This window comes from Podarcis pityusensis (assembly GCF_964106645.2).
Source record: "Podarcis pityusensis genome assembly, chromosome: 9".
NCBI lineage: Eukaryota > Metazoa > Chordata > Lepidosauria > Squamata > Lacertidae > Podarcis > Podarcis pityusensis.
The window spans coordinates 20,463,115-20,479,532 of NC_138034.1; the positions used below are offsets into that span (position 1 = coordinate 20,463,115).

The 16,418-nt window shown below is 45.0% G+C and overlaps 1 protein-coding gene across 1 annotated transcript in view; it reads left to right on the forward strand.

Moving 5' to 3' along the window:
* The window catches only part of MTMR7 (myotubularin related protein 7), a 40,737-nt gene that overhangs the window by 18,536 nt on the left and 5,783 nt on the right, over window positions 1-16,418 (forward strand). The window contains exons 6-13 of the mRNA XM_081019990.1: window positions 68-202; window positions 3,186-3,318; window positions 6,937-7,046; window positions 8,403-8,528; window positions 9,021-9,070; window positions 9,589-9,789; window positions 12,224-12,355; window positions 15,089-15,215. Of these exons, the coding sequence (XP_080876116.1) occupies window positions 68-202; window positions 3,186-3,318; window positions 6,937-7,046; window positions 8,403-8,528; window positions 9,021-9,070; window positions 9,589-9,789; window positions 12,224-12,355; window positions 15,089-15,215 (1,014 nt within the window). The remainder of the gene's footprint in view (window positions 1-67; window positions 203-3,185; window positions 3,319-6,936; window positions 7,047-8,402; window positions 8,529-9,020; window positions 9,071-9,588; window positions 9,790-12,223; window positions 12,356-15,088; window positions 15,216-16,418) is intronic.

Sequence of the window (16,418 nt, forward strand, 5' to 3'; positions counted from 1 at the left end):
AATTCCCTTTGGCCGAGCTAAACGTGTTAACTTGAATATTTCTGTCTCTGTTTTTGTTTCCTCACAGGCTTCCATATGCAGGAGTAGCCAGCCTCTCTCGGGCTTCAGTGCCCGATGCCTTGAAGACGAACAGATGCTTCAGTCGATCAGGAAGGCAAATCCAGGAAGTGATTTCATCTATGTTGTTGATACACGGCCAAAAGTGAGAAAATTTGTACTCTGTGGTGTATGTGCTTATTTTGTGGTGGCTAATGCTGATTACAGCCTGGCGCGTCTCAGAAGATCTACAATAGCATGCCTGTAGAAGTATGTCAGAGGTCATCTGAATGAGTTGGATAGCACTGGGTGGCCTTGAAGTGCCTTGTGAACTTGCTGCTACAAATCTCAGAAGATGGAAATATGGTTTTACTTAGCTCTTTTGTTGTGAGTTCTGGAGTTAGAGGAACAGCAAACAAATAGTCCTAAGGCTATGCTTTATAAATTATATGTTACTGAAGCCTGGGGGGGGGGGGGGGCACTGGACCCAGAGGATGTTACATGTAGCTCCATGACTTGACATTGTGGCAGAATCGGCATCTTAGGAGAATGGCCCAGCACTGAAGTATGCAAGCTTATTGTATGTGTGTTCTTTCAAATATCCGGCAAAGGCTACCGCACAATTTGATTTCTTCTTCCATATTGCAAAATAAAGTACTTTTGAAGTAGAATGCTGTAGCATGTAGTCATGGGCATCACCAGATTGTTGAGCACTCCCAGCTTCCCTGATTGGGGGGCAGTTCAGCAAGATTTGCTTTCCATTGAAAGACCAGTGGATAGAGAGTAACTTGTGCAGCCGACTCCCCAACTCCAGTTAATGCCAGGTAGAAAGTATCAGGTAGTACAATCAGACTCCCTTCCTCTCCTTTGCCAGCTACTTGTCTCAAACCTGATCACTACAGGTCAATACAGACAGACTTGCAGCAGAATAATTTTACAGCTGCCTGAGGCTATGAGCTCTCTACATTGTGCCATTACTTGACTGGTGGTCATTCTGTGCTGTCACGGAATGCTAGCAAACATTCTAACTTGGTTATGGGCAATTGCTATAACACCAATGCTATAAATACAATAAGAGCCCTTGAACTTAACTATCATCAGGAAAGCCATTCAGACCTGCAGTAGAATGCATTGGATTCTGGTGTGAGTTTTGTCCCAGTTTACTTGCACTGTGGTCAGAACTGCAAATCTGCCACTGATTTCTCTTTTTGAATGCATCTGAGATAAGGATGCATCCTTATCTCTGATAGATTTGACAAAGTTAACATTGGAAGCAGAAGGGCCCAGGATGGAAGGGTCTCTTCTCTCTTCAACTTGTGATAAAGTTTCTTATTTTGTCAGTAAGTTGAAAATTTTCTTCTGTGCTGTGCCTACAAAATCATAAAACTTCCTGAGTTACCTCACTTTTAAAAAGTGTTTATTACTAATTAACTCACCCTAGCAAATCAACGCAGGCCATCAAAAATTCAACATCTGAGAGCCAATCAGCATATTCATGTAAATCCACTGCGGTACTGTAGAGATAGTGCCATCTTCTGGATATATTGTGATGTTAAAAGCGGACTTTGCTTCAACAGCACAAAAATAAATGTTAATGCAACTAGATAAGAAATAGCCATTGTATTTTATTTTCATGCTCTCCCCTTTTAAAGTGGCAACCATAATATATGGAATGGGCATTACGCCACGAGGACTGGGTAGGTGCTAACCACAATCATAGGTGCTGAGAGAAAAGTATAAATGTTTTGTTGGTTGGAAAGGCCGTCGTGATTATTTTGCTCCCAAAGATGCAGCTGCTGTTTTAGTTTTCTGACGCCATTTGCATCGAAATAAGCATCCATCAATATATGTTACAGCCAGTTCTCAGCATCACTTTCTAGCATGGGGGGCGGCGGATTGCAGCAGGCTTGATTTTCGCAATGGATGTGGCCACCAGGAAAAATGAACGGGTGCAAATCTAGAAATATATGTACTTAGAAGTAAGCCTGTTGAGTTCAATGGGGCTTACTTTCCAATTTGCATCCCAGTTGGGTCTCTCGATCACAGCCCAGATAAGTTTGGGATGGTAGTCCATATTGGAGCATAGGAATTTCCCTTCTAGTGAGTCAGGCTATTGGTCTTTCTAGCACAGTATTGTTGATGCTGATTTGCAGTGGCTCTTCAGGGTATCAAGGAGGATATCTTGTGGATTGGAGCCACTGAAAAGTTACGTTTAGGGACCATGAGAAGTGGGTACTTCTGTCCCAACACCAGGTGGTTTGGCCCTAACTGACAGGGATTGTGTGTGTGTGTGTTTGAGATTCAGTTGTGTTCCTGTGTCAGGTTTGGGGAATCAGATCCCTCCCCCGGTGGCAGCAAAGAAGCAGATAAAAAATGGAAGAGTTATTACCTATTAGTTTGTTCAATAATCACAGCGAGAGACAAAGGAATGCAGTCTCTCTCTAGAAATGGCGTTGCTCTAAGTAAGTCCCACCCTCGCTTCGTCTCCCCTATTCTACGTCAGTCCTGATTGAGAAGGTGATTGGCCTGGATCCAGCCCCGGGGCCTTAGTTTGCCTACTCATGGTCTAGCCCCTGACAGCCTGTAGGCAGAGGACCCAGCTATCCTTGCAAAATTTGATTGCTCCAAAGTGTTGCCACCCCAAATTGCACTGCGGGTTGTAATGACAATTGAGAACCATTTCTGGCACAGTAGTTAGGGTGTATGATTTAGTCTGTAGAGCACTGAGCTCACATCCGCGCTCTGCCACCAAGCTCACTGGGGAACCATGGGCAAGTCACTAGCTCTCAGCCTAACCCACCTTCTAGGGTCATTGTGAAGATAAAACACAGAGCGTGCGTCTTGATTAGCACTCGGAGTAAGGTTGGAATAAAGACCTGAGGGCTGAAAAATATAAAAGCCTCTTAGTTTTCGCAGCTCAAACGTCAAAGAAAGCTCCAATTTTACTCTGATCCCTCCTCCCCCCTGTGCAAATAGGTTTAAAAGGTGGTATTTTGTAACTACGTAGATATGCAGTGGAGTGAAATACTCCTGTAAGTGTTTTTGCTATTGTATATATTGCATGCTGTTCCTTTGTCATATAGCAGAATGAGCACGATCTCCTCTGCAGCTCGATGTTTTTTCTTTCTTCTCTTACTCCCCCTCTGCAGCTCAATGCAATGGCAAACAGAGCAGCTGGGAAAGGATATGAGAATGAAGACAACTACTCCAACATCAAGTTTCAGTTCATAGGTATTGAGAACATCCATGTCATGAGAAGCAGTCTCCAAAAAATGCTGGAAGGTAAACTTTGTGGGTGTTTCCTCATCTATGCTTTTGCCTTGTGCCCTCTCCCATCTTTCACACGTGCTTTTCGGTGCAGCGAGATCCTGAGGGGAGAGGGTTAAAAATGATCAGTCATCTGCTGTGTGTACTTCTGTGTTTCAGCAACAAATATTGAAAATGTGGACTTTGCCCTGTCCCCAGTGTGGTCCTGGTAGACACAGTGGTACCCGCAGAGAGCCCCCTTGGCATCTGCTGACGGCCCCTGCCACTGCCCATTTACATTATTATTATTATTATTATTATTATTATTATTATTATTATTTGTTACTTGGAGGAAGCCTATTTTTATTGGAGGGCGTTGCCTTCTTTTTTGTTTATTTGCTTGAAGGGTTTTTTTTGTGTGTGGAGAGCATCACCAGTTTTTCTTCTGTGAAGCAGGCATTTTGTAATGCCCGTGACAGATCTGTAGATTTCAAAATGTGCTCCTGGGCCCAAAGTGGTTGGGGACTTCTGCTCTACCTGAGCACGTCTGCCCTCTGCTCCAAAACGACAAAATTTCCTGGGTGCATACCTGAATGAAATGAGCTGTGCATACTTGTGCTTTATACGATATCAGAAAGGGTAGTGTGAAGAGAGCTGTTGTTTGCAGAATACTAAAATTTGGGTGTGGGAATTTCCATTAAACAAGTCACTCTGATGCACACCAAAACCGTACATTTAAAGCACATGGCTTCCCCCCGAAGAATCATGGGAATCACAGAGTTACAGCTCCTGCACCTCTAATAGACTACAGTTCCCAGAATTCTTTGGGGGAAGCAATGTGACATATTTCTCAGGCTCACCTATCTCACAGGCTTATTGTGAGGGTGAAATGAGATTAATCCACATATGCTATTCTCAGCCTTTTGGAGTAAGGGCAGGATACAAATATGAGAACTGTACACTTGTAGAGTTGGAAGGGACCATGAGGGTCATCTAGTCCAACCCCCTGCAATGCAGGAACCTTTTGCCCAATGTGGGTTTCGAACCCACGACCCTAAGATTAAGGGTCTCATACTCTACTTGCTGAGTCACCTCGGTTCTGTTATGCTTCCTGATTAAGTAAATTAAAAAATCGGACCAGTCATTAGCTCTTTCTCTAGTATTCATAGTTAACAGGGTTGCATTCCTCACCAGCCACCAGCTTTCCCTGTTGGAAAGAGAAATAAGGTCATCTTGTGAGTTGCTGAGCTTGCCAGATATTTGAGTCACACACAAACACACCCACCCCCTGAGGGTTGTCTCCTGTGCTTAGGGCCAGATCTGTCCCAGATTCTCCTCTTTGCAGACCCTTTTTATAGATTAATGCTTTTTGGTGCGGATATGAAGGTGCCAATGCAATCTAATGGAGCTTTTGCTTAGTTATTTAATTCCTCACAGTTGAACTCCACATCAGTGGGAGTTCTCTTGATGTCTATATGGTTGCAGGCCCATAATTTAGGACTTTATGGACTTTGCTCAGTAAAGTGGAGAGCAAATATTGATTCTGATATGGGAGGAAGGCTCTATTTTGACTTTATCCTGCACTTTGCAAACAAGAGGCAGCCATCTCGGTTTGAATCCAGCCGCTAATTGCTTGTGCTCCCATCTGCATGGATACATAAATCATTGGACAGGTTTCTTGCTGTCAGCAGTGGGCCATCAGGAGTTCTGTGAGATGCCATTTTTGAAAATGGCCTTATGTGATAGATCACTGGATGAAAGGTTAGCTGAAAGGACTCTGGGTTAAGTAAGGGCATATGTGTCCAAGCATCAAATTTACAGGTACCTGCAGAATATTTGCTTATTTGGCCAGGATTTTCTACTGTAGGAATAGCCAACATGATGTTGTTGGACTCCAACCCTCAGCCAACATAGGTAATGGTCAGGAGTGATGGAGTTGGAGTCCAACAGAATCTTCAGAGGACCACATTGGCTACTCTTGGCCTATTCCAACCAGGTGTGGCTCTTCAGGACCTTGGGCCCTTTCACATCAAACGACATCACTCCTGATCCTTTAGCTGCACATAGCTGGGATAAAATTTGGGCGCTTAATACTATGGGACAGATCTGGCTTAAACTTGGGTGCTCTGCAACTTGGTTATCGTCTCTTCAATCCTTCAAGCTACCATTCTCCTGGCATTCTCTTTGGCTTTAGTTGAATTGCTTTAGGGTCTCTAAAGGTAACAGGACCCCTGACCGTTAGGTCCAGTTGTGGACGACTCTGGGGTTGCGGCGCTCATCTCACTTTACTGGCCGTGGGAGCCGGCATACATTCCGGGTCATGTGGCCAGCATGACTAAGCCACTTCTGGCAAACCAGAGCAGTGCACGGAAACACTGTTTACCTTCCCACTGGAGCGGTACCTATTTATCTACTTGCACTTCATATTTTTGAACTGCTAGGTTGGCAGGAGCAGGGACCAAGCAATGGGAACTCACCCCGTCGTTGGGATTCGAACCGCCGACCTTCTGATTGGCAAGCCCTAGGCTCTGTGGTTTAACCCACAGCGCCACCCGCGTCCCAGGGTGTCTAGCTTTTAGCTTATGACATGTATGATGCTACTCATTACAATGGCTTTCTATTTGAGTCCCAGCTTCTAAAAATTAAATCTGATCAATGCAAGTTAAAATGCTTCCCCTTCATTGTTGTTTTTTTAAACTTTATCTATGAGGGTCAATTTGCAGTTTGTCTGCTTGGTTGAATACCACCCATGGTGGGTAAAAAGCAACCCTCCCCCACGTTGCCTCCCTTCACTGCTTTTCATTTAAATAAAATTTGGGCTTTGTTATACACATAACAAATTTGTCCCTAGATGTGTAAGCAAGCATTCTGCAGCTTTGTGAGATTGTATACACATGACCTCTTACAGTATTTCATAATCAAAGGAGACTGAATACTTGGGTTTGTTTTTATTATTAGTCCTCACACAGTCTAGATCTATTGCATATTTTCTGCCCCTGAAAAGCACTTCCGGAGAAACTGGTTTCATTCCAAAAATAAAAGCTCATTGCAGATTGATTCTGTATTACTCTATAGTGTGTGCATTTGAAGAAAAATGAAAACCTATTTAGGCAGTCCTGGCAACAAAAAGGTGTATCCACACCTTTCCCAAGTCATCCTTGTGACTCTGAAGGCTGTGCTCCTTTATGTGGCAGTATACCCCTGTTAAATTTATTTTGGGTATACCTGTATATAATTGTGCTAAAAGCTACGATTATGCATGTGGGAACCAGCTCCCAGTCCTTTTTTGAATTCCCCTTTTTCATGTGCTATGTATTGGAAAAGACAATGTTCTTACTTTTACTATGTCCTCTCCAATATCTCAGTCGTTACAGCATGAGACTCAATCTCAGGGTTGTGGGTTTGAGTCCTACATTGGGCAACAGATTTGTGCGTTGCAGGGATGGGACTAGATAACCCTTGTGGTCCCTTCCAACTCTACAACTCTAGGATTTTATGTATTTTGTGGTTTTTATGTTGCAATTTTATGTTGCGAACCACCGTGGGATCTGCGGATGAAGGGCGGCATACAAATTTAAAAACATTAATAATAATGACAATAATGTAAAACTGGCTATAAACAGAGTTCTTTACTGAAGCTGGTGTATTTTGCAGTTTGCGAGCTGAGATCTCCTTCGATGAGTGACTTCCTCTGGGGTTTAGAGAACTCAGGCTGGCTAAAGCATATCAAAGCCATCATGGATGCTGGCATCTTTATTGCTAAGGTGCAGTATGTACTTTTTAGAAAGAAATTGGGATAATGCTGATTCAGAAGACCTGATTTTATGCTGTTGACTTGCTGCTGCCTTCAGGGATTTATTATATAAGAAATGTATGTGGCCCAAATGAGGCTAGGGAAGTAGATGGTGTCGCTCTGTAACAAACAGGTACCATGTTACTGAAACAAATTGTGTCATGCGCCCCTGTAGCCCACTCTGTCCTGCCCAAGTTACCATTACCTGTCCTGTGTACCTGTGGCTGTTGACACCACATTCCCAACAACCAGGGAACACAGAGCAGGGGTTGCCAACCTTTTTGGACCGGTGGCCATATCTCACATTTTGAGAGCGTTCTGGAGGCATCAGTCACAGAATGGCTTCCACGAGCAATGTGGTACAACACAAAATTAAGAGAGATGGTTGCCTGCAACAACTTTATGCTTTCCATGGGAAGTCAGCTACGTCCTGCTGGTCCTGATTGCGGAGATCACACTATATTGACAGACACACTGATGCTCTTGCTGTTTAATATCAACAGGGAGCATTTTTCAGTACTAGAAAAAATATGTAAGGTAGCCATACCACCCTCACTCTCATGTCACAGAAATTGCTTAGACGGTACCTGCACATTTTGTTCCATAACTTTCTTTCTAGATGAGCTAGAGACCTTTTTTTAAAAAAAAAAAAATGAAATCTTCTAGTCTGGGACATCTGCCCAAAGGCACCAGTGAAAGCCTTTGTGGACAGCATGTCAACCCCTGACACAGGATCAATAAGCTGATTTGAACATTTTGACAAGCGGGGCGTGACCCCTAAAGCTGACAGAAGCAAAATATGACGAGATATATAATTGCTGTCCGCCGTCTGCCAAGATTTGCCCAGTGCATTATGTTGACTTGCAGAGTTCTTTGTTTGGTAACACTGGAACATAAGAAGCTGCCTGAGATGGAGTCAGATGACTGGTCCATCTAGCTAAGTTTTGCTTACACCAGGGATGGGAAACTTGTGCCCCTCCAAATTCTGCTAGACTACAACTTTCATTGTCTCTGATCAGTGGACATGCCAACAAGGACTCGTGGGAGTTGGAGTCCAACAACGTATGGAAGGTCACAGATTCCCCACCTCTGGTCTCTGCTGGTCTGCACCCCTGGTCTATGCTGTACAGGCACATGTTTCAGACAAGGGTCTTTCCAGGCAATACCTAGAGATGCTGGGAAACTGTAGCTGGAAACTTTGCAAATCCAAGCAAGTCATTCTTTGTGTTGGCTGCACCAGTTTCATGTACTTCACACAAACGATGGAAATGTTACTGCTCTGCATTTTATTGGCTATATATCTCTTCAATGTTCCTCTGTATTTTAGGCTGTTGCTGAAGAAGGAGTGAGCGTTCTTGTTCACTGTTCTGACGGATGGGACCGGACAGCTCAGGTTTGCTCTGTAGCAAGCCTTCTTTTAGATCCTTATTACAGAACTATGAAAGGGTTTATGGTAAGCATGCTTGCTTTTGCAGAAAAAACTGGGACTTGTAACAAGCTATGTGCTCTGTAGTTACTTAGCTTAGTATAGCAGAGGTTTCCTTAACACTAAAAGTATTTTAAAGCTACTTTTAATTATCTAGTGGTTTGGTTCTATGCGCTTCTGTGAGAGCAAGTGTAGCATAGGAGCAATGAAAGCTCCCTTATGCTGAGTCAGCCATTTGGCCATTCACTCAGGATTGTCTAAGCTGAAAGCTCATCCACACTTCCACTTGACTCTTGCCTAAAAAGCACGGGTCTCACCTCTTTTCTACTTTCCCCATTGGAACTACAACTCCCATCATCCTTAGCCACTGGTCATGCTGGCTGGGGCTGATGATAGTTGGAGTCTGAAAACAGGTACCCCATCCCTGTCTTAAACCAACAGTGAAGATACTTTTCTGCTTTCTTAAAAATGCATGTGAGCTTCTTTGCATGCTACTTATACATACCTCTCTCATTCTAGGTATTAATTGACAAAGACTGGGTTTCATTTGGCCATAAATTTAATCACAGGTAAGTGTGGTTTGCTGTGTGTAGATTTCATGAGGCTACAGCAAATGAAATGTGTTGCTACCATTGGGTATCAAATGAACAACACTTTCTAAATAATGCCTATAGCTGCGCCTTTGAGCTATGAGCTAAATCTTCCATAACTGTTATGTTGTATGAGGCAGCAAATCTTTGACTGAGGGACAGCAGTGGTTGTGCAATGTTTCAAACTATGGTGTTGTAGTAGTAATTCAAGATAACCAGGGCACTGCCTTGTGTATGACTATGTAGGCAAACTCTTTTCTGATTGTATGCAAATAAATTGAGATGTTAGCTATTCAGGCTTGGGCTGACTCTCATGCCTCAGCCAAGGCAAACTTCAGACTTGGTTCTGAAGTGCTAGGAATGGCACCAAAGTAATCTTTTTCTTTTAACAAATTATATAATTGAAGTTTAGGACTGGGCTTGCAATGGTGCAGGGTGTCATTCATTTAAAAGGATCATTTGCTATGAATTAACTTTTCATTTTGGGATTGTTTTAGGTATGGCAATTTAGATGGAGACCCAAAGGAGATCTCACCAGTTATTGATCAGTTCATCGAGTGTGTTTGGCAGCTTATGGAACAATTTCCTTGTGCCTTTGAATTCAACGAAAGGTTCCTAATCCACATACAGCATCACATCTGTTCGTGCCAGTTTGGGAACTTCCTGTGCAACTGCCAGAAGGAAAGGCGAGAGCTAAAGTAAGGCACGCTTGCCACTTAAATAATACATATGCACAATAGGCCATTCACTCCTTGAGAGCTGTATTTCATTTAGATGAACGGGGTACTGGAAAGTGCAGACTTGGCCATGAAAATCTTTTGCCCTCCACTTCCTAGTTCTACAAGTTATATCAGGTTTCCCAGCCGAGTCAACTCCATTATCTTTTGGACTACATCTCCTATCAGCCCCAGTCAGCACAGCCAGTGGTCAAGGAGTTCCAGATGGAAGTCTGATAACATGCCTTTTTTGAGAACAGAAAGGACCTGTATTTTGCCATGACTTGGACTTCAAACGTCCCAAGCTTGCTACAACCCTAGGCCTGTTAGACTGCTGTGGCTTACCTCCAGTGATGTTGGAGTCCTGCTCCCATCCACCCCTGGCAGCCTGGCTAATAGGAATTGAAGGGACACAGTTTTCCCACCCCTGCTATATCACTTTTATTCATTGGCTTTGATTTGGAGTTGAATGTACCGTCTAGCCTAGGGGTGAGCAACATTTTTCAATTCAAGGGCTTTATTCCCTTGGGTCAGGGACTGGCTGGACACTGACGAGTGGGCACTGGCAGAAGGGGGTTGGAGACTGATGTGGAAGAAAGGAACCTGTAACAGCCAGGAGGCAAGAGTCAGAGGCAGGAGAAGCTGCAGGTTTGGAGAGTGAAGACCAGGTGCAGTGGAGGAAGAGAGAGGTCAGGCTGGTGTAGAGTCAAGAGCTTCAACACCCACTCCTCCTGCCCCCTTCAGTCCTGCTCCACTGATTCCCAGGACCAGAAGAGGATTGAAGAGGGAGGAGCAGAAGGTTACACACAGGCAGAGTCTTCACCTGCTTGTGTGCAGCTCGGATAGGGGAGATACTGTGATGGCTTGTGTATGCTCTTCGCAATAAGCACCTCTGCTCACTCAGAGATATTTACAGTGTGGGTTAAACCACAGAGCCTAGGACTTGCCGATCAGAAGGTCGGTGGTTTGAATCCCTGCAATGGGGTGAGCTCCCATTTCTCGGTCCCTGCTCCTGCCAACCTAGCAGTTCGAAAGCACGTCAAAGTGCAAGTAGATAAATAGGTACCGCTCCGGCGGGAAGGTAAATGGTGTTTCCATGTGCTGCTCTGTCATGCTAGCCACATGACCCGGAAGCTGTACGCCGGCTCCCTCGGCCAATAAAGCGAGATGACCGCCGCAACCCCAGAGTTGGCCATGACTGGACCTAATCGTCAGGGTCCCTTTACCTTTATTTTACATGTGTTCAAGCAGCACATTACAATCATGCATCTGAATCATCCGGTTCAGATTCGGGGAGTGGCCTTCGCCTGCTTCTCCTCCAACAGAAAAGGCGGGGAAGTTTCATGTGACGTCTCTCCCCCCTCTTCTTTAACTCTCTCCTCTCCTGGGCAGACAGAACAGGCACAGCCTCACTGTCTGTGCCTGAACTTCCTGTGCGGTGCTGGGGCTCTGTTCCAGCATCGGAGAGCCTTTCCACCTCCTGGCTCTCCCCCTCTTCCCCATCCGACACTTCCTGTCTATCTCCCTCTGTTTGTTCCCGCTCCTCAGTGGCATTCTCTGGCAGTCCCATGACAGATACGTAAGCCAGGTTCAAGGGAGCAGCCTCTCCATTGCGGCAACTGCCTCATTGGGTACACATCTAGGTGTAGCTGAGAGACGTAGGACTGATGGCCCTGCCTTTTCCTAACTTGTAAGTGCACTTTTGGCAACATCATTGTTTCCCAAACTTGGGTGTCCAGCTGTTTTTGGACTACAAATCCCACCATCCCTAGCTAGCAGGACCGGTGGTCAGGGATGATGGGAATTGTAGTCCAAAAGCAGCTGTTGACCCACATTTGGGAAACACTTGAGTAAATTCCTAACTGTGGACATTCCTTGCCTGACAGTGCCTTGATGTGTAGGAAATCTTACTCTTTATTCAAGTAGTGAGCAGGCCCAGGGCAAAAAGTGGACTGAACAACAGGTGCAACTTGGTGCGGTAGGCTGCATGTCAGCCATGCAAAAGGTAGCAGCTTCTATGTGAAAAACATGTGCGCATGCGTCCCCCCTGCCCCACCCTTTCCACTCAAGTAAGCAAGAAGCACAATCATAGGCCAAGGACACATTCAAGCCAGACAGAAGCACTCGAGGGCCAGTGAAGACTGCAGCCTGGGAAAGGGATGTGCTTTGGAGAGGGTTCAAAGGGCTGGGAAGTGAGGCTTAGTGGGCCACTTTTGGCCCCACGGATTGAGGTTCTCCACCCCTCCTCTAATCCCTCTCCATTCGGAATAGGGGAGCTTGAATCAAAGAGTACCCAGTCCAGAGCATTTGAATTCTAGCCTTCTTAACTAAACACCTGCTCTCTTAACCTACTTCCACCAGCGTATTTTGGCTTGGGCTTGTATTCATGGGACTTGTCTCTCAAATCAACTTACAGGATTCAAGAGCGGACTTACTCACTTTGGGCACACTTGTGGAAGAATCGGGCAGATTATGTGAATCCGCTGTACAGGGAAGACTATAATCGGACCCTGCACCCACAGTCCGCACCCTGCCATATTATCTACAAGTAAGTGACAATCTTGCCAGTGGAGGTTCTCTTAACGGAAAACGTTAGGACAAAATGCTGCTGTTTGTTTCCCAGGTTTCATTCCAGTGTATGAATAATGTGATAATGTTCTGTTTAGGAGACATAAAGCCATGTGGAGTTTTTTGCTAAATAGATACTTCGCTTGTATCGCTGGATTATTCCCAGAAATAATGTCAATGCCCAGTCCTGAAACAAATTTGTATTAGGATATCTGTTCTAAAAGCACCTGTTCCCATCAGCACCAATGTTGGGCTTGGTAGCAAGGCTATAGGCATGTATCTTGTTTATGTGGCATATATCCTGTGGTTTGATTTCTAACATCTTTCAGCAAATGTCATCCTTAAGTTATATTGAATATATATATATCATCATCATCTTCTCTCTTTCTCTCTCTCTTGCCTGTATATACAACCCTGTATACAGAAGCTTTTTAAGGTTTAATGTTTTACTATGTTTTTATACATGCTGGAAGCTGCCCAGAGTGGCTGGTCCAGCCCAGTCAGATAGCCAGGGCACAAACAAACAAACAAATTAATAATAATAATTGAAGTTTTCACTTTGAAAGTCAAATGTGCCTGTGTAGGACTTCCTTCCCAAATGGCCACTTACATATATTCCTAGATTTCTTGCTCATTTTCAAGTTTGTTTTTCTAGCCTCCCCCCCCCCACTCCCAAAGCTAGAGTTTATATATATTTTCTGTGATCCTGTGAAATAACAACAACAACAACAACAACAACAACATATTTCTTGTACTCTGCCTGACCTGGTTGCCCCAGCCACTCTGGGCAGCTTCCAATAAAGTATAAAGTAACACACCGAAACATCAAACATTAAAAGCTTCCTGAAACAGGGCTGCCTTCAGAGCTGCCAAAAGTCATATGATTTTTTATCTCTTTGATATCTGACGGGAGAGTGCTCCATAGGGCAGGCGCAACTACCAAGAAGGCCTTCTGCAGCATAGATGGGCCCTGCTGAGGCATTTGGTACCCATGAACACCAACCACATGAAGCTGAAAGACACAAGACTTGTTACTGCATGTGGTGGGCACAGCAGTCTGACAAGGGGCCCTCCTCAGCACATAGGATTTCCCCCACAGGGATGGGAAAGCTTGGTTAATCAGAGGTCCTGTCCTCATGTTGGAAACTGACATGCCCAGAAGCAGTGCCCTTCAAACTGATGCATATCATGCAGCAGGTGGGGCTGGCATGTATGGCAGAGTCAGTGGGAGGGGGGCTAGCCCCACATGTACTCTCTGGTCCCTTCACACGTTTGGTAGCTATGGATACCAAATGCCTAATGGGGCTGCAGTCTTAACCCTGATGTGCTGTGAGGATCGCTGACACTGAAACGAGCACATCCAGTCCTTAAAATTATATTTATTGAAATTTACAAATAATGTTTATTATTGCTACAGTTCAAAAGCTGAAAATCTGTTATGTACAAATGCAAATGGTAAAAATCAAGATCTCTCATTGGTTTCCTTTACGGAGTGTGCTGTTTTATTGTTCTGATTGCTTTGTTCCCTGAGGAAATTGTTTTTTAAAAGTTGATCTGAAGCTAACATTGCCTCTTGAGAATTAAACTGAACTACTATAGATTTGGGAAAGGGGTGGTTGTGTTGACGGGAATCCACTTAGCGCTATCATTAGAACTTACAGCATTACAGAGCCTCTTAAAATAGCTTCACAAGCCCTTTCTAAACAGCTCTATTCTGAATCCACCTCTGACTGTTACTTAACCCTGCACTGATCTGCTTATATGCGCACGCAACCGACCTTTGGTTGCATGTAACCGGAGGAACTGGACAACAGGGCAGATAAGTCTAACTCAAGTAGTCCACAACATGTCTTTACGGTGTACCCCACCTTCTCTGAGACTACTGTTTTCAGGCTAACCAGGGAACTGTCACCAGCTGTCAACCAGCGTCTCAAGGGTTATGTGAAGAAACATCTGCCTATACATCAGGTGTTCCTTCCCACTGCAGCACGCTCATTGTTTCAGGGATCTTGTGCTTGCTGCAATTTGTGAAATATTGATTGCTTGACAGCTGCTTCATGCTGAAATGTGTCACTTTCCCAAACAGAAACGTCTCAGAAATCCAGGAATATATATTTGAGCTGCATGGCTTTGCAGACTTCCATGTTAAAATTAGCCCCTAGAATAGAAGAAGGCAGGCAAGGATTTTCACATGCCAACTTGAAATTTAAGGAACTCCCCCCCCCCCCTTATTAAACTTGTGTCTATAGCGCAGAGCAGGGGTTGGCAAGGTTTACCGGCCATGGGCCGGATCACTCCCACGGAGATCGTCCGTGGGCCGGACTGGCGCAGCGCGACGCCAGAAATCGTGTCTGCGCAGAAGCGATTTTCAGTGTCTGGACATGCGCAGACGCGATTTCCGGTATCTGCACATTTGCAGACGCGATTTCCGGTGCCGCTCTGCGAGTTCCCATGCTGCACTGGTTTCGCGCAGAGTGTGGGGGACTCGCTGAGTGGGCAGCTCAGTTCAGGGGCAGCTCGTGGGCCAGTAAAACAGTCTTCGTGGGCCACAGGTTGCCGACCGCTGGCATAGAGGTCTGCGCTGGGCCTTAAAAGTGATATTGTACTGATTTAGGTAGAAGTTACCTCCATTGAACTCTGTGGGACATACTCCTGAATAGGCATGTACTGGATTTCCTTGTGAGTCCTGCAACTTCATTCTTTCGTTTTCCAGATTCTGGAGTGGAATGTACAACCGCTTTGAAAAAGGGCTGCATCCTCGGCAGTCTGTTACTGAGTACTTATTGGCAGTGAAGGAAGAAACACAACAGTTGGAGGAAGAGCTACTGGTCTTGGAAGAGGTATCTTTATTTATTTATTACATTTCTATCCCCCCTTTGGGGTGTTAGGGCAGGGGTAGTCCCTCTGGTGGGGGACATGTTATGCTCCTTCTGGGGTAGTTTGTCCCCTTTGGTCTCCATCCTGCTCTCAGCTCCTATAAGCTGTTAGCATGCGACTGGTTGGCTAAACCAGGTGATGGTAGCTGATGGGTCTCAAACCTTCCATGAGATAGGGACTTCCTCTGCATGTGAAGACAGACTCTGGAGGACGAAACCAATAGTAGGTCCAAGGCCAATAAGGTGGTTTCTGCATGTGCTATAGAGGGGGCAGATGGGACTCGTCAACCTGGGATGGTAACCCATTGAAGAGAAGGAAAACTCTGATCTTAAACCTCTGCTGCCTTGTGGGATATCATCAGCAAGGTCCAGAGTGGTTTCTTGTCATCTGGGCAGCCCAGGACCTCCATCCACATTGCCCAGGCTTGCACTTTGGTGCAGCCAACACAGTGGTTTACTTCACCCCCAGCGGCACATGCCATTGCCTCTCTCTCTCTTGACTGATGCCAACAATCCCCTTTCCTCCAAGGAACAAAGGTGGTCTATGTGGTTCTCCTTCTCCCTGTTTTATTCTTGTAGCCACCCTGTGAGGGAGGTTAGGTTTAGAAACTGGGACTCGTCCAGTGAAGGAGCATCTCTGTATCTTCATAGTGATGGACTCAGTTTAGCTTGATGGACGCATCCCCATCTGGGACCACCAGCTGCATGCAATGCACACATGTTGAACTGGATCAAAGCTGGCCCACCACACTGACTTCAAGAAGCATAGTGAAATGTAGTGGTTATAGAGTGTTGACTAGGACCTGGGAGTTCAGGTTCAATGCCCTGTTCAACTCTGAAAGCTCCTCCAGCATGCAGATCTCCCTTTCTTGACTGGAGCACTTGCATTCCTTTCTCCCCCCCCCCCAAACCGCTAAAGCTAATTTTATGACTTTGGATGGATTGTTCCCAATGTCTGTCAGTGTTTATTGTACCAGCGAAATAGTACCAAATACTTCACAATCCCTGATCCTGAAAGTGATGAGACAGAAGACATTTTTTTATGTCTTGTTTTTATTATGATTTCCCATCCTCTCTCTCTTGTCCCCCCATAAAATTGTAGTTATTGGCTGCCATTTAAAATGAAACATTTCCCCCGTGGTGACTTATAACATGTAAAACAATTCC